This window comes from Pseudorasbora parva, chromosome 3 (genome assembly GCF_024679245.1).
Source record: "Pseudorasbora parva isolate DD20220531a chromosome 3, ASM2467924v1, whole genome shotgun sequence".
Classification (NCBI taxonomy): Eukaryota; Metazoa; Chordata; class Actinopteri; order Cypriniformes; family Gobionidae; genus Pseudorasbora; species Pseudorasbora parva.
The window spans coordinates 28,074,425-28,102,183 of NC_090174.1; the positions used below are offsets into that span (position 1 = coordinate 28,074,425).

The 27,759-nt window shown below is 38.3% G+C and overlaps 1 protein-coding gene across 3 annotated transcripts in view; it reads right to left on the bottom strand.

The window, feature by feature from the left end:
* Window positions 1–622: 622 nt before the first annotated feature.
* Window positions 623–27,759, bottom strand: part of kank1a (KN motif and ankyrin repeat domains 1a) — a 57,133-nt gene continuing 29,996 nt past the window's right edge. Inside the window, exons 1-12 of one of the 3 annotated variants that reach the window (XM_067438277.1) lie at window positions 25,640–25,705; window positions 25,391–25,519; window positions 11,161–13,803; window positions 9,783–9,935; window positions 8,381–8,477; window positions 7,973–8,158; window positions 6,884–6,971; window positions 6,054–6,273; window positions 3,253–3,395; window positions 2,931–3,131; window positions 2,650–2,748; window positions 623–1,758 (exon numbers count right to left, since the gene is read on the bottom strand). In XM_067438277.1, coding sequence (XP_067294378.1) covers window positions 1,699–1,758; window positions 2,650–2,748; window positions 2,931–3,131; window positions 3,253–3,395; window positions 6,054–6,273; window positions 6,884–6,971; window positions 7,973–8,158; window positions 8,381–8,477; window positions 9,783–9,935; window positions 11,161–13,803; window positions 25,391–25,427 — 3,927 coding nt within the window. In that variant the 5' untranslated portion in view covers window positions 25,428–25,519; window positions 25,640–25,705 and the 3' untranslated portion in view covers window positions 623–1,698. Of the gene's footprint in view, window positions 1,759–2,649; window positions 2,749–2,930; window positions 3,132–3,252; window positions 3,396–6,053; window positions 6,274–6,883; window positions 6,972–7,972; window positions 8,159–8,380; window positions 8,478–9,782; window positions 9,936–11,160; window positions 13,804–25,390; window positions 25,582–25,639; window positions 25,706–27,759 lie in introns of those variants that run through there. The other 2 variants (XM_067438278.1, XM_067438276.1) reach the window with 2 other exon arrangements.

Sequence of the window (27,759 nt, forward strand, 5' to 3'; positions counted from 1 at the left end):
AGTTGGTTTTTGGGGAAATTCAAAATGGCGGGAAATATAGAATGACGGAAATGATGTCATAGGGTTGGCAGGAGCTCAGAAATCTTTCGGATTGCTTTCAGATTGGCAGGAGCTCAGAAATCTAGCTAGAATTTTGTTTCTAGCACTTAAGGTTCAAAAATTATTAGCATAAACATGAGTGCAACTTTGGACAGGTGGTGGCGCTAGAGGGATTGAGTTGGAGACACCAAAATTGATGTAATAATAAGAAATCTAACGATTTCAAGAGGAGCTCCGCACCTTCTGTGCTTGGCCCCTAATAACACTAACTGCAAAGGAGTTCATCAAAGTCAAGATAATTAGTAGGGGGTTATAATCAGGCCTACTTTATTAAAATATTGTAATACATTAAATAATTATTATGTTCAAAATACATTGTTTTAATGTATTCAACTCTATTATTTTCAAATGAATATTGCTTGTTTGAATAATAGTGCCTAATAAGAGCTCAAGACAGCAAGTCTATAAAAAGTGTACATTAGCTGTGCTTTCCAGTAGAGGGAGACATTGTACTGTTGACTTGTAAGAAGCTGGACTACTGAAAGAAGTTTCATTGGAGAGTCTGAAAAACCAGGACAAGCCATGTCATTTTAGTACTTTATTATCAAGTTATAAGCTACTATCAGCAGTTATCAGTTATTATATTTGTGACTACAAGAAAAGCCACATATTAGATGCAAGACATAAGTTTATTACATAAAGGCCAGTCAAAGCTATTAAATCTACATATTGCAAAACATACATTATATACAATAAAAGTACAATTATTTCCGATAAAAACTTTTATTATATCTGACATTTCCTAAATACTGCGATTTTTAAATAGATAAAATGGCAAGTATAAAAGTAAGGACCATTTCCAATCTAGAAATATATGTATAAAACAAGTCAAAAGTCTGTATTTCAACTTGCGATATGCACTGGACATTTCTGCTGAGGTTTTGATAGAGGAGAAAAGATTTAAACTCTGAAGGCTGAAAATATTGGGCAGCATATACATGGTTCAAATATAAAACTAATACATGGTTCAAATATATAAACTCATTGTCAGGCAACATTGGCCACATCTTGGAATTATAAATTATTGAAAAGAGAGAGAGAGAGAGAGAGAGAGAGAGAGAGAGAGAGAGAGAGAGAGAGAGAGAGAGAGAGAGAGAGAGAGAGAGAGAGAGAGAGAGAGAGAGAGAGAGAGATTTGAACAAGACTATAGATAAGCTTTAGGCCACTTAAAGGAGGGAAAATACCAAGACATATTCATATATTATAAAATTACATTTCTATGAGAATAAAAATATTCTGAAGGCAACTCCATAGCCACGTTCCAGTTGACGGCTAGCTCTGATAATATGCTGGTGATTTCAGGCAGAAGAATACTTTGTTTCGAATACATTCAGTGTGAGTACAGATTTGAGGTCTTGATAGGTCTGACTCTTAGCTTGCAAGTCCATTTGTATTATATAATCTGAAAGCCGAGGAGAAAATCAAAACTAAGAAGTTTGCAAAAGTGCTCAATATAATTGCCTACTATCCATTAAGTGAGGTTTGAAGTAAGTTTTCAGTCTTTTAGCTGTAGATTTGGTTTCTAGCTGATGAAAACGGTAGGCATGGCAGAACCTGAAAAAATAGCAGCTTGGGCAGGGTGGGGTAGAAGCTTTCCAATCAAATAAGTCCCTTCCTTGTAGGACTGGGTGAAGTCTTCCTCCCAAGTCGAGGCGTACCCTGTGAGCAGATGACGGACATAAAAGCCATGATTAAGAGCCAAACGTGAGTCAGCTGTAAAATATATAACCATTATAAAAGGATTCCTTCAGACTCTAAACTCTAGTATTACAAAATAAATACTACAATAAACTACAAAAATGACATGCTCCATGCATTACAAACTTACAAATAAATATATAAACGTATTACACTAAGACCATAAATAAGATAACTAGGAATATTACAAAAAAATAAGCACCCTTAATTCCATAATATACAGACATAAGTCATTTATTTAATAAATTAATGGCAGATGGTATGAAGGATTTCTTAGAAATATTTCTTTTTGCTATGGGTACCCTATATCGTCTGCCTGACGGGAGTTTTTCAAATTCATAATGGAGAGGATGAGTAGAGTCCTGGGTTATTTGTAATGCTTTCCTCCTGGTCTGATTTGTGCAATGTTCCCCGCGCTGCCTCTGGGGGTGCAGAGTAATCTTATTGGCTATATTAATAATCTTTGTGAGCTTGCTTTTGCTTCTAGCCCCTAAATTTCCACACCAGCAAGTAATGTTATATGAAATAATGCTTTCCAGCAAACTAGTATAGATATGCTTACATTAAAATTGTTTAATTTTCTTAAAAGAAACTATTTTTGGAGTGCTTTTTTTAAAATATAGATGTAGTCTGTATGCTCCGTAAAATTAAGACTACAATCTAGGATGATTCCTAAATATTTGAAGCTATTTACAGTCTCGACATGTTGGCCCCAAATAAAAAATTGTCATTCTCCGCTGAAAAAGTCCAACAGGTCTAGATTCTTTATAATAATACTTCTTTTAAAAGAAAGAAAACATGACTACATGAATGCATTGCATATCAGCTGAATGTGAAAGTGTGGCCACTCACTGGTGACTGTGCTTTGGAGAAGTTCATATGGGCATACAGCAACACTGCTATATCCTTATGACCCGCTTCCAGAGCAATAGACAGGGCATTGCTCTCATCCTGGGGACATGAAAGCAAACATCTAAATGGTCAAACGCCTCATTAGCCTTACTTCTGGTCTCATAACAATACTGCATTATCCACTAAGAGAAATGAGCTGGACACATTACATAAACATACGTCATGTCAATTAACCATATTTGGTGGATTACCTAGTTTAAAAGGGGACTCTGCTCACTTACATTATCGCTGAGTGTGGCGTCGCAGCCCGGCTGAGCCAGCAGCAGCTTGACTATCTCAACGTGGCCATGTTCGCTTGCGCACATAAGCGCGGTCGAGCCCTCATCGTCCTGGATGTTGACGTCTGCACCGCAGGCGAGCAGAGCCTTCACCATGTCCATTCTGCCATGACTGACAGCCAGCATCAGCCCCGTCTGACCAGCCTGGATTCACAGAGATCAGCTTAGACGCTTCTTAAGTAACGCACTACTGTAGGAAAAGCTATTCGTCTACGTTAATGCTAATTTATTAACACTATCGGTGTAACCGCAGGATCACACTGACCTGGCTGGCTTTTGCATTGACATCTCCTTTGCTGAACAGCTCTTCAACCACCTTCATGTCCTTCTGGGCCTCCACGGCAGCTAGTGCTGCTAGCATGATGGGAGTATAGCCTGCCTTGTTCTGCTGATTGACATTGCAGACATCTGTGAGGGAACAAGGGAATCAGAAAGACCACTGAGCCCACCCTTGAAGTAAATGCCTTTGGAAGGAGGCCGTCTTTTGTGTGAATTTAAGAGTGGGGACATGCAGGCTATTCAGACTCAGAGTCATGGGCCGTGGAATAAGAGAAGGACCAAAGTGGGGCTTCACTGACTGGCAATGGGGCAAAGATGGCCAGAGGGTCTGAGAATGGAAGCAGACAATCGAGACAATGGGGGCCGCCCGAAAAGAGTCAGATAGTAGAGGAACACAAAGGCGTTCGGACAATGGGCTTTTATTTTCAGGAGTCGAGGCACCTCATCATGTGGTATTCAGAGAGGCTTCACATTCTGGATGTGCCTGGAGAATTTGCCATTAGATTACATACACCATTTGAGCTTGGTAAGATTTTTGGGACCCACTTTATATTAGGGGGCCTTAAATACTATGTACTAACATTTTAATTAACAATTTGATACAATGCACTTATTGTGTACATACATGTTTTTACATTGCACGTACATTTAAAAAAATACCTGGATGTAATTACACCTTACCCATATCCCACCTCAGTTTTAGCAAAAGTGTTATGTGCAAAATACAATTTGAACACAATAAGTACATTTAACTTATTTTTTAATGTAAGTTCATAGTTGTTAAGGCCACCTAATATAAAGTGGGACCGATTTTTGAAAGAAGTCTTTAATGCTCACCAAGGGTGCATTTATTTGAACAAAAATAGAGTAAAATCAGTCATTTTTTGAAAAATTATTAAAGTTTCTCATACTCATTAAAATGCTCTGATACCAACAACCGATACCACGCAGTGTGTCTATACACCCTGCGTGGTACAGTGTGTATAGTACAGTGCTTGTGATAAAGAAACATAGACGACAGAACAAACAGAGAGCAGAATGGATATCTCAGAGAAGGATATCTGTGAAGTTAATGTATTGAAATAATAGAATGTTAAAAAAATGAAAAATTGTATGCCTATATTGTATGCCTGCTGTATGTGAGCTGATAATCAAAACACATGAGTGGTTTAAGCGTGCAGCAGCACAGAAACGCAAGCTTGTCAAGCGCACATCCCTTTTTCATAAAGATTGATGTAAATTTTTTAGTTTTGTCAGATATATCAATAGTAAAGTATTTAAAATGAGGAGCATATTACTAATGTTGACTGACGGTAAAGACAGAGAAAGTGGATGCTCTTATTTGCTGATCTAAATTAAATTGTATGTGTGAGTAAAAACAAACTGTTACACGATCATTTTTCTGTACGCAAACATCCGAAACACGCTCAGAAAAACTGCCTCTCAGACAGCGTACGAAATATCCTATTGAATCGAGTTCTTTCATATTGTCTTGTGGTTAAACAGACAAATTCACACAATTATATCAAAATGCTGGGTAGGCAAGTATCCCTGTGAAACATAGTCAGTTATGTCTTAAGTGAGCGTAAACAGTTAAACTTGTGTGTAACAGTATGTTGCTTGAATGCAGCTCTTAAATCAACAACAGCCTAATAAACCTACAGCTGTCTTTGTCCTCAATAGCTATGTTTCCATCCAAAGTTGCGAATGTAACTTGTGTCGTATAAAAGCATATAAAACATTTGCGAATAAAGCACCGGTTCCATCAAGTGAGTCGAAGAGAACATAATCGTCACTTCCTGATAAACTGCCGCAAAAAAAAAAAATCACTAAGAAACATAGGAAAAGCAACCATATATAATAATTTTTGTATATAATAAATTATTTGCTGAAAGTTCTAGGAGGGAAATGTCCCGAATCCGATCTTCTTTGACAACAGACTTCTGAATGACCAAAACAGCATTTCAGACGCTTTGCAAACAGGATTTTTTCCACTGGTTAGTACAGTTATGCCATTACATCGCAAAAGTCACATGATTTGTTTTTATGCGCATCATCAAATTTATTCGGTAAATGCATTTCCATCTTAGTTTATGCACATCTTTTCGGATAAAAAATTAATCCGACTCAAACGAGCGCATAGGTTTTTGTATGCGCATTTTTAGAATTAATGCACATCTTGGCATTTCCATTCAGCATTTTTTGATGCGATATCCTAAAATGTGCATAAAAATAGTTGGATGAAAACATAGCTAGTGTTCATCTAAAAACTAGAGGAAGAGAAAATTGCTCTGCTCTTGACTGGTTTAGCCTTCTGAAGCAGCTCTAAATATTCACTGTGTTATTAAATTAAACAAAAATATGATAATGCAATAATGTAAAGAGTGAAAGTAACAGTAGTTCCTAAAATACATTTTAACATGCATGATTATGCATGAAAATAACTTAAGGTAATTTGATTCATATTATTTTGGTTCCTCTGACCAATATACAAAAATGCAATGAAAATACAGGTATCAGGACTCTGTGTCAACAAGGACTAAAAATAAAAGTTGTATCGGTGCATCCCTAGTATTAACAAGCGTCTGGTGAGCCAATCTCAAATGCACAGTTCTAACTACTGGTGTAAACGGGCCCAAAGTGTTTTGTGATGTATATGATCAAGTGACTATTCATGTCGATGCGTTCCGAACATCAACAGGCCACCCTAGTCAATCATCCACTGCTCCAAAAAGCTGACTGTAAGTGGCTTTAAAAGAAAATGTGGAATGTGAGTCAAATACTTACCAGCATCCAGCAGCTTCTTCACAATGTGGAAGTTGGAATGGGATACACTGTAATGGAGGGCTGTGTTTCCGTTGCCATCAGCCATATTTACAATGTGCTGTAGTAGGGCAGGGCAGATGCCTCGGAAAGCATTCAGGTAATCCTCCACCATCTCTGCCACGGCCGTCTTCTGACTGGACACACGGAACCACTCGTGCTGCACTGTGTTCACATATGGCCTCTGGATAACACAAAATAATCAATATGATTGAGATCAGTATGTATTACAGAGGATTTACATGGATTGTGCTCCATCGTAGGAACACTTCAACATGGAAGGAACTCCAAAATCAATTTAAAATGTAAGATTGGTAAACAGAAGCAAAACATAGAGAAACATCCAGCATCTTGTTACATAATGATCCTGATTAGTGTAAAATTATGTCCACTTGTTAGACACAGCCTTTCTGAAATTCTGAACAAATATGGCTTTGACTTGAGGCAGGACTTAATAGGCCTGTCAGTGCACAGCTGGGCACATCTCAGAGCCTCTGTTCGGGGGTCAGCAGAAATAATTGTTGATCCAACATTCTTTTACACCACGTTAACCACAAAAGAAGCCAATATCCTCCCGTTCAGGCGCAGTGAAGCAGAGCATGAAGAAACATCTAAAACTCTAATTTGCCTTGAATCGCTTGTTTGTTTTGCAAGATTGCAGACTGAGCAAAAAAAAAAGCTACACAAAAAAAACAGCAAGGCTTAAAGAGTAATTCATCAAATAATTTGACTAATCTTGAAAATCACAGATATATTTGTGCACTGAGGGTTTACACAAGGTTATATTTTCTTACCACATCTTTACTAGATAAAGTCTTGGGGTCGTTGAGATGGGATTTCAGCATGTTGCATGCAGACAGCATCTTCTCATTCAACTCATATCTGAAAAAAAAAAAAAAAAAAAAAAGCCACGTTACTAAATACAAGACACTTCTGACTGCTAACCAGTATTGAACCCTGCGAATAAAAATGCATTTTCGATCGTAAACAAAAAAACAATCATTTTGAGGTAGTCTGGGGATTTCGGACTCTAATGTAAGTGGTAACTTATCTCCATACAAGCACATAATCTGTAATACAGAGGTTGTGCCAAAAAATAATTATCCACAACTCAAGGACTTAGTCAGATTTCCGTCATGCTCTATTTTTGCCCGGTAGAACAAAAACTGCTTGGTTTAGTTTTTTTATTAACGTGACATTTTCACAAGACCATCTGTCTCTTTTTCTTTGGTTTTGTGAGTCTCTCCAAAAGTCTTCTTCTCATAAGTGTCAATTTTAAACTATTTTTTGCACCCCTTCACTTCTAATCTCTTAGCATTTTTTATTGTTGGAATGCTTGTAAAGCAGGGAAACATAACAGACCAAATGTGTTCTTTTGAAATGTCTGAATGTATTTAGAACTATCTGTCAATGTTTTGTTTAATTAGTAAATAGCTGATAATGTATAAATGGCATTTTCCATTTTGCCATCCATGTAAAATGGCATACATTTTCAGCTCTCTATTTGATCATATTGGAGATGCATTGAAATGCAAAGTGTATCTATCCAGATATGAAATAATGTTTATTCCAGGTGGAAAGATGACTACCCAGAGATTATGAAAAGTAGTATTTTAGGACTCTTTCTCATAACTCATGTCAGGCTTGGTATGCAGGATTCTTAACTGATATGATTATACAGAGCTCCCATTCCTGCCTCCAGTGAACACATTCCTCTTTTTGAAAACTATTCAAATATAACATTGCAGACATCACTTTCAAAATAGCTTAAATTCTCTTTCTAATGCAAGAGATGCTTGAATTGGTCTACAGTCATAAAAGGGCTATAACTAGCTATAAATCACTCGTTTCATCTGGATTCAAGCGTTACTGGCAGTACTTGCCTCTGCCTTTTGTCCTGGCCTAAATCTTCAGTGTCTCTATCTTCATCTACTGCTTCATTGTTCCTGAATTCTTCTTTCCTCCTTTCTCTCACATTCGCCATCTTGTCTTTCTCATCCCTTTCATCCTCTGACCCAGAGGAGCTGCTCTCTTCAGAGCTGGAGTCGTCGCTCGATGTCGTCTCATACCTAGAGATAGAAACAGCATGGAGTTGAATCTATGAATCTACACCTGTAAATTTCATAGTTCTTCATGGCAACATCTACTTTTATGTGCAGGTTACTAAGAATAAATGTATATTGCAATATTGTTGCAGCTTAAGCTAAACTACAAGTAATATTTACATTAACTGAGAAATATTTTTACTTCTCCCATGATATATATCTTTCCTAATATGAAAGAAAACCTACCCTCCATTCACACCAACAAACTGCAAGTTCTTTTTTGTGCCATTAGGTCCCTGATGACCGTCTTTCTTCATGATGGACTTTAGGGTGCTATGACTGCCTAGTAGAAGAAAGAAATGCAGGCAATCAACAATTAATGTTTTATATTGTTAAAGTAGAGCTTAAATGTTTACACTTTAAATCAAAAGTAGTCAGGTATATTCAAGCTATACATGTTATTAGTGCAACAGTTTTATTAAGGATCTGCAAGCAATATTTTGCCTCCAAAACACAAATGCTGACACCCTATAATAATTAAAAGAAAATGCATAAAGCTGACATCCTGATTTATTAAATACAGTGTTACTGCTGTCATGGGAAATGAACAAGCACAATCTACTTTAGCCAGTAACAGCTAATCAAGACCATAAGCTGGAGCTGGCTACATTACTTTATTACATCTAATAGACAAGTAGGAACGTCCAAACCTTGTTGTCGTTTTCAACAGAAGAAAATATAAAAATCGAGCACCGTAAGTTCAGATTTTTTTTTTTTTGCATATCAAACATGAGTTTTGAAGAAAAAATTACTATGTGAAGCACAAAAAAAACATCCCACAGCCTAAAGCTATGGCAAACATGTTAAGTACAGGCTTCGCTCTGCCAAATACCGAAGAGGATCGCCGCCCCTCTCCACGGAGACTGAAAAAGAACAGTTCTGAGAACTGCCAGAACATGCCCTACAGATGGACACACTCCCTCGGACAGTCTATATCTCAAACATTGCATATGATTAAGACATTCATTATCCATGTTTCTCTTATTTTGACAGGTGATAGCAGCTGAATCCCTCAAACTACTTTCCTTGAAGTTGTTAATCTGTTACATACTCTCCTAAGAGTGGCTTCATGAAAAAAAAGCCATCTGTATAAGGGAGTTCAACATGAAGGGACTCATATTGGGTGACCTTAACTACTATTTACTAACATTTAAATGAATCGCTTCATAAAATTAATTTTACATTGTACTTTTACACACACAAAAAATACCTGCATGTAATTACATCTGTAATTAATTTCTGTAGTTACATTTATAATTACACTGTTGACACTTCCCTTAAACCTAACCCTACCCTTAAACTTGCCCATACCACCACACCTGTCCTTACCTTTACCTGTATCCCTCAATATCAGCAAAAGTGTTATTTATTACAATATGAACACAGCAGGTACATTGTACTTATTTTTTGATGTAAGTACATAGTAGTTAAGGCCACCTAATATACAGTGGGACCGCATGAAGAAGTGGCTTCTTTTATAAAATGGTTAAATTGTCTTGGTCTTACAGTACTTATGTCTTAAACAACATACTAAATATTAACTACGACTGACCATAAGCGCAGAAATATTTACAAATATGTCTCATACCATGCAAGGCTGTGGACATTTGCTGGTCCATACGGCTTTTCTGTGTAGCTGTACTCTGTTCATGCGAGTCGTCAGAATAGACATTTTCTACCCGTGTGACCTCTGTTCTCACATTACTCGAGTGGGAATGGACTGCACTGACCATTTGCGTTTCTGGATAAATAGAACAAGGAGACAGAAAAAGAGCAGAAATGAGGTACAGCTATGTATTTCTGTGCATAAATTGCTTGCTTAAATTATACATCCAAGACATTATAATAGACCTCCTGCAAAAACAGAATTGTTTGAAAAGGACAACACTCAATTTCATATAAAACTGTGTCAGAGATTTGCTGTTCTGTTCAATTGTTATGGTATGAATCTGAAATCGAGTCCTAATATAAGATGGTCTTTTATTGGCATGCATAAAATTAATGTAGTGATATAACAAAAACAATTCTGAAAATAATGTCTGATATGGAGAATACCTGAGCGCATCTCCTGCTTAATCTAGAGCCATATCTGTCCACAGCAGACATGGAAACACTAAAGTCTTGGCAGCAATTTTGACTGATTCATTGGCCATAATACTCTGATGTGCATGTAGAAAATCTCTCTCACTCTCGCTTTTCCCTTTTCTAAAGAGTAGAAGGAATTGCTATTTATAACTTCAGAGCATTCCATAAAAACTTATGCTAAAAGGCTGGTATTTCTAAATAAAAGATCATAGACAAATACCATGACTAAGAACTTTTAGACTCCAATTTTTAAGCCTTTATTCCTGGAAATAAAAACAGTACTTGTGCAAATACTTAAAGAAACGTTGGATATGCTTCATGAGGCTGGCCTTATAGAGAGAAAGTCTTTACATAAGGTGTCTGTCCATTACATAACACAGTGGACCTATGAATCAGCATCAGCAAGGACAACAACTAGCCATTTAGCACAAGCTGCTGGCTTCCAAAAGAGATGAGATCACTGTTGGATTAGATCCAAAGCCCCCCATGCATTTTTCAGGGTCAGAGAGAACTCTGCCCTGTCAGATCATGTCAGGCATCATTACAGACACAAACGCACTGTGTACCCTCTTGTCTCGTCCCTATTCCTCAACATACTCAGCAGAGGCCCAAGTGTAAATATAGCAACCGTGTTTTATACTAAATATTCAGCGATATTCTTCTTCCTTCTGCTTCTTTGGTTCCGGAATGTAAAATGAAAAGTAACCAAAATGGACAGTGAAATATTTATCATTTTGATCATTAAAATAAAATATTTTTCCCCAGAAAAGAAAAAAAAAACAGACCAGAATAATGAGGTAATTGCAATACGCCAAAAAAAAGCTGTTTAGCATAGGTCCTTAAACGCTGAGTGTATAGGAATCAAGCAAACTGCAACTAACCTTTCGCAGTGTTGTCTGATTTCTCCTGCTGCCTTAGAAGGTCCACATTGCAGAGTTCCTCAACACTTCCATACTTCATAACTGAATTGATGGATGATAGAGTAGTAACTAGCTCACTGTTGATGGAGCTAAACTGGGATTGTTGAGGTGGGCCAAATGCATCTGCCAGCTCGCTGTAGTTCTGAGCAAGCAACATTTGCTGTTCCTGCAAAAGCTTCTGCACTCTCTCTATGTAGTGATCAAGTCCAACACCTTCCCCAGCCTGTGATTGGATGGGTTCTGCTGATGATATAGATCCCACAGACATACTCTTAACTTGGGTCGGGGAAGGAGACTGAGATGGGCCACAGGCAATGTTCCTTGTCTTCTGACCGACTAAAAAGTTCTCATGTATGTTCATGTGACCAACCCCAGCCTCTTTGGTTTTGCAAGATGCTGATGTGTCAAGCATAACCTCTTCAGATGCTGTAGTACCTACAGAAACTGAGCGTGTTTTCAATGTGGCCGGCACATCTTTTACAAGACCATCCCCAATGGCTATTGTACGAGTCTCCACTGGTACAGTGCTCACTTGTTTGTCTTTTGAGCATGGTTGTGTATTAGTGCAGGAATCAGTAAGAATGACCATGTCTGTATTGGTTAACTTGCCTATTGTTTCGATTTCTGTATTTGTGTACTGTGTAGCACACATGGGTAAGACCATGACTCCAAAGTCAGTTCTGTGAACTTCATCTGTTGCTGAGCTCTGGGTTGCCATCTCCATGATGGGCCTGACCATTACATCCACTGAACAATCTCCACATCCAATAGACCTAAACTCCTTGGCTTGTTCAGCCTCTCTTTTACAAAGTCCTAAACCTTCGGCCGTTAACTCAGTGTTGATCCCCATTTCACATACATTTAATTCCACTCCCACACTCTGGTTGCACATCACAACCTGCCTGCCGACACATTGATCCTGAACCTCCGGACGTTCTTGTACAACCCACCGCTCCATTGGCAACTCTGGCCCAACCAAAACATGCCTTGCATCTGGTCTGCAAGTAATTCCTACTGAATTCATTTTTTGGACATGATTTGTGCTTGCGTCATTAAACTCAACATGGTTGCCCACACCTTGGCTCTCTGTGGACACTTTGGCCTCCACTGAAGTGCTGTACATCTCTGGCTTTGCCATCACACCCTTGTCTGTTTTTTTCCTCGATCCAGCCTCTTGAAGTTGAAGCTTTAGCTTTCCCATCTCCATTTGGTGGGTGGTCTCCTTAAGTTGGACCTCCAGTCTGTAGATCTTCTCTTTGAGAGCTTCGATGGTCTGGTGCTGCATCTCGATTTCAGCTTCTGCCTCACTGCTCATGCCTAGCATGGCTTCAGTCACACCAACTCCTGTGCTCCTCACCTCCTGCTCTGTTCCAACAGCCACATCCCTGCTTTTCCCAGGCGACTTTCGGTAAACCACCACGTCGTTCATGTTCTCATCAGCTCCAACACCAATGGACTTGCTCTCACGACTCCGCCGCTCGATGTTTTGGTTAATTTTTTGCTCTGTTTGGTGTAAGCTGTGCTTTTTTCCCTCACCATTATCCTGTATGTTCCTCTCCAGAGCCTCCACTTCAGCTGTCAGTTGCCTGAACTCTTGTAGCCTTTGTGTGCTCTGCTCAGTGTTCTCAATCTCCTCAATATGAAGTTCAGAGCCTGTCCTCATTTGGGTCAGGGGCTCATATTGATCAGCACTGCCAACACTATAGGAGCGCTTCCTAAAACCTCCACACTGGCCCTGCCCTGCTACCTTGGAGTTCTTCATCTGGGACACTAGTTGCCTTTTCTCTTCTTGCAAGACTGATATTTTTACTTGAAGAATTGGGATGGTCTTTACCTGCTCTTCCAGTTCTTTTAGTCTCTTTAGAGCTACTACCATCTGTTCTCGAATATGCTGGAGGTGCAAGGGACTAACATTGGTCACTGGTGTGGTCATTCCTGAGCTAAGGGGACTGTGGCGGATTGAACTACCCATAGACGATGTGAAGTAGGGGTTGTACTCGCCATTGCCTAGATGTCCATTATGTTGGAAAGAATGTGAGCTAGGGGAAATCTGGCTTGGCCCATAGGAACCACTGTAAGAGGACAGTGAACTGGAAGAGCCCATTCCGCCAAAACTGGCCAGTCGCCTGCGAGGTGGTTCGTTGACTGGGGGCTGCATTAGGAGCCGATCTTGCTCCAGTCGCCTTCGAGTCTCCATCAGGGTTTTCTCCACCTGGGGGTTATGGCGAAGGAGACGGGGAGAAGGTGGTGGCAGCAGCTGCTTGGTCTCAGGGACGTTCACAAAGGCTTGGGGAGCTTCATGAACTTGGGCAGTATGGCCAGGGGGGGCAACCTGGTTCTGAGGTGTGAAGTAGATGAGTGGCTGTTTGGACTCATCGCTGTTGGAAGAGGACAAGGAGTCTGTTGAAGTCCACTCAGTCTGGCCACTGCAACTGCTCCGAGGAGGAGGCACAGACTTGATCACTTTTGGCTTCCTCTGGATGTTTAGCTTCTTGATGGTGTTGCCCCTCTCAATGTCATCAACATACTTAAGGAAGTCCAAGTCTAGCTGATAACCATATGGGGTTTCCAAGCAGTAAGGGTCCTTCTCATCATCATCTTTTTCTGCGAGAGAGAGAGAGAGAGAGAGAGAGAGAGAGAGAGAGAGAGAGAGAGAGAGAGAGAGAGAGAGAGAGAGAGAGAGAGAGAGAGAGAGAGAGAGAGAGAGAGAGAGAGAGAGAGAGAGAGAGAGAGAGAGAGAGAGAGAGAGAGAGAGAGAGAGAGAGAGAGAGAGAAATTTGTTATGTTATCTAATCATTGTACCATTTAATAAATTAATACAAAAATATAGGTTTTAAATATTTGAAATTAAGTACATAATCAGTTCTTAAAATTGGTTACTTTTTTAAACACTTTATAACAAAAAACACTCTAAAAATCTTCCTTTTGACAAAATGGTTCTTTGGTCAGAGTCCTTGGTACATTAAGACATATTTATAAAGTTTGAAACCAACTCTTATGGTTCCAAAGGTGTGATAGCGGTGTGATCATAACTGTCATACCCAGTAATCATAACAGTGCAAGTCAGTCATTCCAATACCACTTTAAACTTGTACAATACATTGCTAAGATTTTTCCAAAAACAGTCAAATCACTAACTAAAAAAACAAAGTTGAACTCTACATCTATCGGTTTACAACATTAAATGTAAAGATGTATTCCACACAATTTCATGGCAAAACAAACTCCATGTGTTTGCTGAGCATTTGTAAGGTGGGGGCAAGTGGGGGTGGGGTTAAGGGAAAACAAGCTAATATCTCTTTCTACCCAAAGATCAATTAGGTTTGATGCAATTGGCAATATTTGAACATTTCACTCACTCACTATGGCAGACAAGAAATACCTTGTCAGAAAGGCAAAAAACATTTTTGTTTCTTTTCAGCTAGAAGCCAAGGAATATCCATCAACAGAGCTTATATCACAGTCCAAATTCCACAACGGACAGAGAATTCCTGCCGTCAGTTAGACAGATTAACTCTCTGAAAGCCAAGACACTTTCAGATGATTTAGAGAGCAGACAGTGCATTAAGTACAAACAACAAACCATTGAACATTTTCTTGGTATGCTTTAAGGACATGTAACATGCATAAAAGTTTACTTCACCATGTAACACTCATTCAAACATTGCCTATATACATTTAATTGAAAGAGGTTTTGAGAAGGTTAAGGTAACCGAATCCCTCATTGTTTAAGCGTCACTTACCCAAAGTCAAACTGCAATTCTCATGCAGCGGCGCCTGTTCCCTTACAAGCCGTAATAGTTTTATAACTAGAACAAGCTGGAGGCTGCCTCCCCTCACTCACTGAGCACTTTCTCAACCTTCACTCCATAAGGGGAAAAATTCCACTATTGGTGTAAACTTAGCCCAGCTCAGCGCCGCCTGTGATAGGCTAGCTGCCTCCACCAATCATGCAGCACTCACACTGTTTCTTCTGTCTTGCCTTTCTGAATGTGTTCTTTAAACACTTTGTAACCCCTTAAAACAGTGGTCCCTTTTTAAACACTCTTTCCAGGCATGTATTTGTCATATTAAGGAGCCTAAACTCACCAGACACATAATACAAGGTTCAGTTAAGCTTTTGCTGCTCCTTAATGTGAACTATGTTTAGGATTTTAAAAAAAAACATTCATGTCACCATATCTTGGTGTTTTTATCGGTAATGACAATTAAGGATTGCATGGTTAGTAGACCAAAGAGAGACATTTTTTAAATACTCTGACCAAAATAAAAAGCCTTATTCTTTATTTAGCCAAGTAACAATCAACAGCACTGACAATCCCTATTTTACTGTATTTGCACAGCAACAATCGCTAGCTTGTTAAGCACACCAGCTAGCTTTGCTGACTATAGCAAGAGCACAACAGCAATGTCATGGAGAGAGAGACAGGGTTGTCTGGTACGAGGAACAGACACTTAGGCAGCTGAGCGCTGACCTCACCGGGAGGGGGGTTGTAAACCTGTGACACTAAAGAGACGAGTGAGAAGCAAGGGAAACGAATGAAAGCAGTGTGAGAAACGGCTCCAAGAATAATCCACCCACACTCTCTTTTAGCAGTCTAGAATTACACTACCCACCATCAGACACAAAAACAGCCTAGAGGATGTTCAGATCAAAATAGTTTATGCTACGGGCAACGTACTGAACCAAACTTACTCTATGTTGGAAAGCACTTTAAACAGTGTAAGCTAGACCAGATTAAAGTTCAGCAACGGGCTGGCAGAGAGTAAAATGCTAAAAAAAAAAAAAAAAAAAGAGACCAAACTGAGACAGCACTTAAAAAATTAATTATAAAGACATGCATACTCCGCCTGCATGACATGCACAAAAAAATAAAAAGAGATTAAACTATTACGTGGCTAAAACCAAAACCAAGGATATAGTAGTAAGAGAGAAAAGAGAAAATAAGACACGTTTCTGACAGGTGGACAAACAAACGTGACACACGACCATTTGGCATGGCTATTGTCACAAAGTTATTTCTGGACAAAATTAGCAGAATGATCCCTGTGTAAATGGAGTTTATAAGTAGCCTACATAAGAAGTGACGTTGTCCAATCTGGTTTTGTCCAAACCATTTAAAAAGGTCAAAAATTTGCCTGATTTGGTAGAGGAAATGGTTTGGGGAATCCCATAGTAATATTTCACATATACATATATATATATATATATACATACATACATACATACATATATATATATATATATATATATATATATATATATATATATATATATATATATATATATATATATATATATATATATATATATATATATATATATATATATATATATATATATATATATAAATAATAGTATTTTTCTCTCCCCTTTGTGTTGCATGTTCACTTGGAAATTGCCAAAGGACAGGATGGTGTGCGTTCTCTAAAATTCTCACAAGACATTTTTGACCAAATGTAACCGTGTCGTGTAAACAACTTAAAATAGATGTCCACAGAAGACAGCCCTGCTATTTTCCTGCTTGATCTGTGCACTGCTTTTACAACAACAACAAAACAAACAAAAAAAGAGATTGACAAAGAAGAATTAGTACAAGCGTCACTCACAATCTTTGAGTTTAAAAGGTCGTGGCATGGCTTATCTACTGTGTCCAGCAAAAACTGTCTGACTAAATGTCCAAAGACATTTCATCAAGTAGCTGCTAAATATTTGAGCGATCAGCATAACGTTGTCACCAGAAACTGGGCTGCCTTGCAAAAGTAAAACATTTTAACTAGACTGTTATCTAAAATCTGTAGTTCCGATGTGTTTTTTGGCCTCTTTTATGTTCTGCCGATTACACTTCAGGTCTATTTCAATACAACCCTCCTGAGAGTATTCAGTACCAATTACAAACACCTGAGGACAATGTTTTCAGTTCTCATATAACACAATGAAATCTCTGCGGATCTCAGAGTTCACAATCACCTTAGGCACGAGATCTGCTGAATGTTAGCAATGTAAATAAATAGATGCCTATATGAAAGTCCGACCTCAGATGCCCAAATCGATGATGTAAGAGAAAAAACATAAAACTTCATAAATCAGCTTGTTTTGCTAACCATAAAATTGAATATGAATATTTGAGAGATCTGGATGTCAGGAATGACCACCAAACACCCAAGTTATCTTTCACAGTATAATTGTCCAGCAGGAAAATACATAGAAAATAATGTGAGAAAACAAAACCTTATAGATTTATTTTAAGGTTACCCAATATTTTTCTTTACAAATTTGTTTTAACAGAATATGCTAGCCACTTCTCAAACAGAATCTATTTAACAACAGCTAACCCTTGTACATTCCACAGATTACAATATGTTTGCACAAACATTTATATTTTTTACTTTTACCTGAATAGAGCAAAAGATGCAAGAAACCGTAACTTAAACAGTTACATATGAGCACTTTGGAAGTAAATAAATCCGATAAAAACCATTATGAAATTTGTTTAAATTTTTTTTTTACACATTTTTCAAAACACTGGGTTCACTATAAAGCTTAGTTCAGTTACAGTAGTATTAGTCGACAGCACACAAGAGTCAACACATTTACTGCAGTTATAAATAGTTGAATATATGGAAGGAAGACACAACCAATCACAATTCAATATGCAAATATTACAATAAAAGAAGCCTGTAAGGCCCAGTTGGCACTTGCGAATGTATGGATATTTCGGTCAGCTTTGAAACATGCAACTGGCATATTTATGCAGTCATTTCAGACTTCTGCATTACAAAACCTAAAAAACAACACATCAATGGCCTCCAGATCTTTACAATATCAGACTGCCAGTGCAATAGCAATGCAGGTTACAGCACTACCTTCTGTACTGATGCTATAGAATTGGACAGAACCTGTTCTAAAAGACCATCCAATGGAGTCCCTTTCAAAAATGAAAAATGAAACCTGAAAAAATACAAATGACCATTTCCTTTTAAAGCAAATCAGCAAAACACAACTCTCATGAATATCAGTAATTAAGTATCTACAACACTTTATCCATTTTACTTAGTCTACCGTCCTAGAGCACTGAATATAATACCGTTTTGTCTTACTAGGACAGGAGATTGACTGTAGCAGGCTAGCATTACTGGTCTGAGCATATCAGAGTCTTCTCTCAAACACACACGCACGCACGCACACACACAGAGAGAGAGAGAGAGAAGAGAAAACAGAGGCCCTTTTTCTCACTCTGGCCTGGTATTTCCTGACCCGGCCCATGGAAACCACGTCAGCTTTCCAGTTTAATTATCCCAGAAATACACGTCATCTTCAAGACCACACAAACAAACATGCAGGCCATTAAACAAGCACAACAATAATGCTGGAACAGATACAGATGTATCTCTAAGAATACTCCTGCCATGAAAGAACAGAGCAACCAAGAGAAAGAGTGAAAAGGTCCAGTATTAAAGCATATGAACTAAACCTGCAGTACACCCCAGACCAATGCACATCCAGCCAATACTAGCAGTAACTGAACCAAGAATATCTGAAGGAATTACATGCAGGGATTGTTGAAGACAACAGGCTTCAAATTACAATTAGAAGGGCTGAATCATAGTCCTGGTTTGATTCACTCTCTCATCATTACATAATATATGCATACGTTTTCAGACATTCTATGATTCAGTTGATATACGGGTGATTCACACAAAAGGCATCAACAAATATCCTTTTTATACATTAAAAGCAAGGTCTGAATTGTTTGCGATCTTTCATTTCAAAAGCTTTACTGACAATTAGTCCTGGAAATAAATACTGCAGTAGATTGACCAGAATGCCCTATTTTACTGTCATGAGTGAATTTTTTGTAGAAAATTCCAACACTAGAATAATACAGAGTTTGCAAAACCCCACAAAATGCTGTGGGGAGACAACCAATAAAACAAAGACCTGCAACAAACTTTATTATAAAAGTATGAATATTAAAATATGACCATGGAGAAAAAAACAAAACAAAAAAAACAGTTGAGGCCACCTTAAGTACTTAAAAAATCTAACCCTATATAACAACTGCCAAAACGAGGGATAAATGCAGAGGAACATTAAAAGGTCTAAGATATTTTCAATACATTTAAAGGTGCACTATGTAGTATTTTTGCAGTAAAATATCCAAAAAACACCAGGCCGGTGTTATACATTTTGTTCAGTTGAGTACCTACAATATCCCAGATGTTTCCAACTATTTGTAAATTGTGAGAAAATTGCTATTTTAACTAAGCCTGTCAATTGCGTCATATCTGCGCTACCATCGGTTTCGGGTTTTATTTGGCAGGAGCGCTTTACTCTTAGCAGTGTGAACAAGTGAACGCATGGAGTAAAGTCATAACATCATTTTCAACACACATAAATGTATCTAATATGATAAACATGCTTTACCTCATAATCATAACCGGAAGAGCAGATCAGTGCAGGCGCCCGGCGAATGCGTCTTGTCCCATCATAATAAAAGTACCAGTGTTCACGAGGCGGGATTTTGTGTAACAATCGCTCCAGCGGCCGTGCTCAGCTCCACAACAATCGGTCCTGCTCTGCTTCATACTACAGTAACGTTAATAACCACATGCATGAACGTGATTTCTGCCCGAGTCCTATTTTCCACCGGCTGTGAGGTGAAGACCACATGTCCAAAGATGCTGCGCTAAAACTTTACGTCATCAAACTACACATTTGTTTTGAATAGGCGCCCTCCAGTGGGCAGAAAGTTACATAGTGCACCTTTAAGAACACTGTACAAACGGCACACACAGACACTCACACACTCAGGCCCGCGCCGAGTGAAGTTTGAATTCTCCGCTGTAATCAAGGGCTGAATCCGAAATCGCCCTCTATAACATTATTTTGAAGGGAGGAGTAATGGTTTCCACGACCATAGTGGACGTTATTGAGTGCACTCATTCAATCTCACATTGCACCGCAATAACGAGTGTACAGCCGATGTACACACAACGGGTGTCTGACTTATCAATCGTCTTCATTCACTCCTTCAATTGAAGTATAATAATAATACATTTTATTTATAACGCACTGTTCATTCCGAAAAATCTCAGTGCAAAAATGGAAAAAGGGAAAAATAACAAAAATGAATAAAAAAGTAAAAATATAGAATAATACAATCAACACATAAAAGCCTTTCTGAACAGAAAAGTCTTCAGTTCAGCTTTAAACTGGTCCAGGCTCTGTACTGCTCTCAGCTCACTGGGGACAAGGTTCCAAAGCAGCGGTGCAGCAGAGCAGAAACCTTGGTCTCCCATGGTACGAAGCCTGGTGGTGGGGACTTGAAGAAGCAGCTGGCCTGAAGATTTGGATTTCAGACTGATGAGTTCCTATAGCCTAGATATGGTGGTGCATGTCCGGTGATGCATTTGTGTGAATACAGGAGGTTTTTGTAGTTGATCCGGGATGAAACGGGAAGCCAGTGCCATGAGTGTAGGATGGGAGTTATGTGATCATATTTATGGACTCTCATAAGAACTCTGGCAGCACTGTTCTGGATGTATTGAAGCATCTAGATATTTCTGCCAGAAATCCCACAGAAGAGGTCCAGGAGGATGGTATACCCACATTGTCGAATGCCGCTGATAGGTTGAGGAGAATGAGCAGCGATGGTGATCTTGAATCAGCTGTCATTAGTAGGTCATTTGTCACCCAAAACCACTGCTCAGAGATGTATTATAGTGATCCACCAGTCCGCCCGTCCACTGTTGCAGATAATGAGCAGTAGATGTTTTGTTGAAGGTCTACAGTGATGGAAGTTGGGTGATAACGTGAATGATGTGTCAGTGGGCGTTTTCGGATTCAGCCTTGCGATCTCAGCTGTGCTCTCACAACAGTGCAACAGTGAAAAGGGACCCCTCTATAAACAGTGTTGTGCCACGTTCCGAAATCAAAATTCATATCATAACAAAAATAAATACAGGTATTCGGTATGAACCGGTATACCGCCAAGCACTACTGACAATTGCACACTTTTTTGAACATTTTCCAAAACAAGTGCTTAAAAATCTCATTACCACAATCATCCATAATTTGAAACACTAAAATAATATATAACCTATTTTTAATTTAAAGGGGTCATTAACTGAGAAATCAACTTTCCTTTGAGCTTTTGATATATAAAATGCCATGGTAATATAAGAGTATCATGTAAGTTTCAGAGCTAAAAACATCCTTGTTAGTCAAAGAAAAGCTTTTATTTATACCAGGGCCAGGAAACAATCTCAGAATATGCCACACCATGACATCATGTGCTGAAGCACTGCCTCAGAAAAAGAACAACGCCTGATTCCGAAGCCCTGCCCACCACCTCGTGTCACTAACATGACAGGCTAAACCGCATCGAATTTCTATCTAAGCCGTAAACATACCACATAAGCTTAATTTGGATTCTAATATTATGAATGCATGGATGAACTTTATTTTTAATGAACAGCCAGCTAACGAGAGGAGGACATTGAGCATTGTTAACCACGGATTCATTTATAAACGAGACTGGATTTGCAGACAGGATTTGTAACATTTTTATTTGATTTTGACCGATTTCTCATTACTGCAACACCTTCCACAATTCACAACCTTTATATAATCACACACACACACACACACACACACACACACACACACACACACACACACACACACACACACACACACACACACACACACACACACACACACAAAATATATATACACACAATATAAGTCTAAAAGTAATAGTGGACTAAAAGCCACCAAACTTCCATTTTAAGCTTTGGTTTTGCTTTACAAAACTAAACTTGTACCTAATGTTGAATTCATGTACTCAATTTATCCACTGATACAAAACATTTTTAGCCTAGAAATCTAGACGCACCCTAGCGGCAGCAAATTTAATTTGCCCGCAAGTGTCGTCTAGGAACTCTCAATACCCTTCTGAGCTGTATTCCTCACAATCTGGACGGACCAATCACATCATGTATAGAGTCGGTGGGCGGGGCCATAATGACGACGGCCGAGTTGCGTTTGCGTGCTTCTAGTAAACACAGAAACTAGCGAACGGCGGCGGTCTTTCGAATCAGCTTTGACCGCGACTCTGGAAGACTTGGAGTTAAGCTTTTCTCTGAGAAAAGAACAAAGAGCGGCACTGAAGTCATTCTTAAAAAGGGGAAGATGTGTTCTGAGTTTAGCCGAGCGGATACGGTGAATGTTTAATCTATCAACAAGCTCTGTTTCACCTTCGTTGCTCTGGTTGGTGTAGCGCTATCCTATCGTGTGCAGAGGGAGTTTGAATAGACAACCGTTTATCCCGCCCCTCAGATTGAGCCCTGTCTATGGTGAGTTTCCAGACCAAACATCTTGATGTGGGTCTGGCTTGTCAGGCTAAAACATTTTAACAGTCACATTCAATCCCAGGCTATTAAAAACACTTCTAAATGTTCAAGTTTCTACACTCTAGAACAGGATGAATGCTTGACTTTGCAGACACTCAATACACAAAGAAACTGAAAATATGTTTATAAGGTTACTAAGGAACCAGATCACTTAAATAAAGAAGACCATTGTAACTTAACTGAAATCAAGTAATACTAGTGTCCAACAATTTAGCACGTCCATTAGACCTTCAATCGTTACATGCTAATCAGCTAGAACTCTAGACTTTATAATGGCACAGCTTGGCAGGCTTGTTTAACACCAAGTGCTCTGGCTCGTAGTTTTCTGTGGAGGTGCCACATGGAAAGAGTCCAAGACAACAAAATCTTTTTAGGCTTTTTACTTAAATGCATTTTATTGTATAAATATCAAAGGTGAAGGTTCACTGACAACCAAAATGCCCAAAAGAGATACAATATCATGAAGGAAGAAGCCATCTATTGACTGATTTCCCTAATCTACAACAAAAACTACAATGTCTACTTGACATCAAAGTACTAACAAAATGACCTTTTGTCAACAAGCTGACTGCATGGCAAAAAAAAGAGAAAAACCCATTAATTCAATTTTTTCACTGCATCACTCAATATAAAGCAACTGACAATTATTTTTATTACTCAAGTTTTTGCGCTCTCACTTTATTGTCAGAAGGAATGTGCAGCGGAATTTGTGGATGTTGAGGTTGTGTGTTCGGAGCTCTGCAAGGCTGACACGCAATATTTCACAGCATGCTGTGAAAATCACTCTACTGTCCCATTTAAGAAATGCAGGGCTGCAAAAATTGTGGGCTTGAATCCTCAGTGCTCAACAATAAGAAAATTGTCTCAAACCTCACAATCATGTATTGTCTGGCTATCACCAGGCCAAGCTCTATTTAAGATTGAACATTGGTCGGGGAGTCTGCTCTGTATTTTCTACTGCACAAGAGGAGTGATAAACGTGCATTATTCAAATGACTCTGTAAGCAACTGGATAGTCCTTCAACCAATCAGATCACAAGAGGCGTGATCAACGTTCAACGACCCATCGCTTCTCAATCCATCATCATGTTAAATCCGTCAATAGCGCACCTGATGGATAAGCCAGTCTGTGATTGGTTCCCACAAAAGTGTAACAGAAGCAGTAGAAATGAATGTACAGGTTTCCAGACTGAGTTTCAGGGCAAAATCAAATCACCAGCAGATCAGGCTGGGTTTACCCAGTTTAAAGCATGTGTTCAGTCATGTTGATATATCTATTCTAATCCTCGGCTCAGGCCTTCATTTGGCAAAACTTCAAGGAACTCCACACACACACACACACACACACACACACACACAAAAACTCCCCTAAAGTTATTCAATTTGACTGTATTTGAATCCATTCAGCCAATCTCCGGATCTGGTGGTAGCAAATTTAACATAGCTTAGCATAATTCATTGATTCTGATTAGACCGTTAGCATCTGGCTCAAAAAAATTACCAAAGAGTTTCTATATTTTTCCTATATAAAACTTTTAGAGTATACTTTCAAGCCATATCGGTCTAGAAAATCACAACTTTTCATTTTCTGTCTTAGTACATGATGTGAATACAGAAGCAGACATGTGCCGGTATCACATTTTCATGCTGCGATTAATTGCTTAAGCTTTTATCATGGTGTACGGTATTATCACGATATTGAAGTTACAAAAAAGTGTTGTTATAGTATAACAGATTTAAGAACTTTTTGTAATAAAAATAACTCTGAATGTTTAAATAAAATAATACAATGCACCAAAAATATATAAAAGCAAACATTTCAAACAGATTAAAGTGCAAAAGAATTAGGCTATAAAGAACAACACGTTACACATTACAATAAGGTCTCATTATTTAATGCTTTAATTAAAATTGAGCAATAGCTACATGTTATAGAAAGTGTTTGTTTTTGTTTGTTGTTGTTAATGTTAGTTAAGAAATACAAATGATCATTGTTAGTTTTATCTTAATTTTATTAAAGGTCTTTTGATTTAAATGTTATTAAACAGTAACTAAGTAATTAACATTAGCCTACTTAGAATAATTCATTCTTTTTAAAAATATTTTTCATTGTCAGTTTGGTAAAAATGTATTACCACGTTAACAAATGAAGCTGTACGTCTCAAAGTTTTACTAAACATTAACAAATAATCAGAATATTTCTAATCATTTGGGCATGTTACAGTCCAGATTAAAATATAAAAAATGTTAAGTTTGAAAATAAATAGCCTATTAAGTCTTTTAAGTATAACATATTTAGTGCTGTGATGAACAACATTGAGATTACAAAAATGAACCGGCCCAACAAAGAGCCACTGAGTGAGGGACTGTTAGGTGGGAGTGTTTGGAGAAACCTATTTAACAGCAAGTATTATTTTGGAAAATCCATTTGGTGACTCTACTGGTGCAGAAATTACACACTTTTGTTTTAACTGAGAATAACTGCCCTCTCAGAAAAAAAGACCCAGTTCTGTCACTGGGGCGGTACCCTAAGGTACAAAAGTGAAAAGGTACATTTATGTACCTTACTAACCCCTAAATGGTACATATTAATACCTTAAAAGGTACATATCAGTACTTTAAGAGTGCATATTAGTACCTTTTTGGTTTTGTACCTTAGGGTACCACCCCAGTGACAGCAATGTACCTTTTTTTCTGGCAATGTGTAGGCATAAACACTAATGATTCATTAGGGAACAGAACAATCATGCTAATTAAATGGGAGGGGTGTTACCTGAGGCATTGCCGTTAATGTGCATGGTTTGGGCCATGTCCGCAGACACTCGTTCGAAATCCCACAGAGAGCCTGAATGCACTCATGCAAATGTCATGCATCAAATCAGCTTGCCATGCAACCTGCAAACTGGACAAAACAACAAAAACAAAATGTCAGACACAATAGCACATGCACGTTTCACAACAACTTTTACACATATTATACATACAAACAATCCAAAGTCAATGTGAGGTTGTGGAAACAAACCATGGACTGAGATCTGATATAGGTGAGGTCTACGTGACGAACCTCAGTGTTGCAATTTTGTGCTCGTTTCTTAAACCTTGTGGGTAGTTTAACCAAAACATGAGCTTTCATTGAGGTCATTTAATATTTAACATCAAATAGAACTCTAACCTTCAAATGGTGGGCATGTAGAAGTAACCTTGTGACACATCTGACGCTCTCATAAAAAAAAAAAAGGTACAAAAGCCATCACTGTTTCAAAAGGTGCATTTTAGTACCTTATTTTCTGCTAAAGGATGCATATTAGTACTGTAAAGGTACATTGAAAGAGTACCAGTAGCTGCAGATTGAAAATACACCCAATAGAAACACGTCAATCTCACAAAAAATTCCAAATCGCAAAACAAGTTTTAATGCACGCACAAGGTGATTTTTCAGGCAATTCAAAAAAGGAATATTTAGCAAAACTACAATGGAAGATTTTGCATTTACATTGACTTTAGTCGCATAACATCGGTTAATGGAAACCACATTATTTTGCAATATTTTTTATATCAACATTTAAAAAATATTGCAATGTTTTGCGTAAATATGCAATGGAAACCAGGCTTGTGACAGCTTTTGTACCATTTTTTGATGGTAGATATGTTATAGTTCATCTAAAAAAAAAAAGATAATTTTATTATAAAAGCAAACTGAGAGACAAGAAACAAACTGATAGCCTAACACAGTCGCATACTTCTTCACCTTATAAGAGCTGTGAAATGAAACTGCACCTCATTCTAAATTAGCACTGGGACTGGAAGGAACTAAAGACGGACTAACTCGACCAATCAGACATGTTGGGCAAGCAGCTCACATATCTTCTCAAACTACATATCTGGTGCCAAAACAAACTTGTTTTTGTGTGAAGGAGAAGCCATTTATCTTTACATGTTGGAGCATCAGTAATATCACAAACTAAGATTCAGCATGACTTAAAGCATTTGGGCAGCAGATCGGGATTGTTTAAGCAAAGCAGTGGCGGAGCCGCAAACACGCATGTGTGCAGCAGATACAGTGGTGGGTCTCATAAACCCCTGGTGGAAGAACGGCAGGAAGAGGAACCAGTGGGAGGTCTCCCATGTTCTCTGCAGAACACAGACTTGGGAAGCTAGTAAAAACAATGATTGGAACAGTCCTGAGTATTACGAAACAACAGGACGTGTTAAGGAATTTCCTCCATCTTGCACAAAAAAAACACAAACACACATATTACAACAACAGCATGGCTCAGTTTTAGCAGAAACATACAGCACAGCCAAAGTTCCCAGCCAAACTGAGGTAACCACTTAGAAATGTTGTGCAAGTTTAAATTGTTTTTTTTTTATATATGACTGGAAGACAAAGGACAACTTTTCCTCGATAAACAGAGTTCATCAATAAATCACTTCAGTCTGTACAAACAATGAGACATTTTTCAATACTGTGTAGACCCGACCGTTGTTTCGTCTTAAGATAATCACTCCATCTCAACAAAGAGGCAAAAATGTACCAAGTTAATTGGATGAAAATATGCATATGTGGCTGAAAGTCAACTCTGAGCTTGTCAAAACATGCTAAAATGCTGCCATTAAAATGAATGAGTAAATTCAAATATATTTAAAACCCAGAATGCTTGATTTTTTTTTATGTCAGATTAGTTTGCATACACTTCAAGGGTCAGCTCTGGTTCAGACAAAAATTTACAAACAAAGAAATATTAGTTTTCATGCTGCGAAGGTGCAAAGTATATATATATTTTTTTTTTTCCAGTGCAGATGTGACCTACCTTGTTCAGTCATTCTTAAACGTCTTCAACATCTAGTCACGGAATGAAGCTACTACGGCCTTGCAGTCACCTATAAGCCAAAGCATCCACGCAAAGTGGAGTGTATATTACAGCTAAGATTAGCTAACTTTCTCAGATGTCACTGGTCCTATAAGAGGAAAGGATGCATCCGTCCGTGTTGAACAGATCAGTGACCAGACCATTAACAAGAGCCCCTCGGTGTAAAGCAAAAGATGTCCGATAAAACACTCTTTCAATGTCAAGTCCTCTACTGGCTCAATGGCATCAACAAGATTGCTTGTTAATAGCAAACAGGGTCAGCCTGTTACAG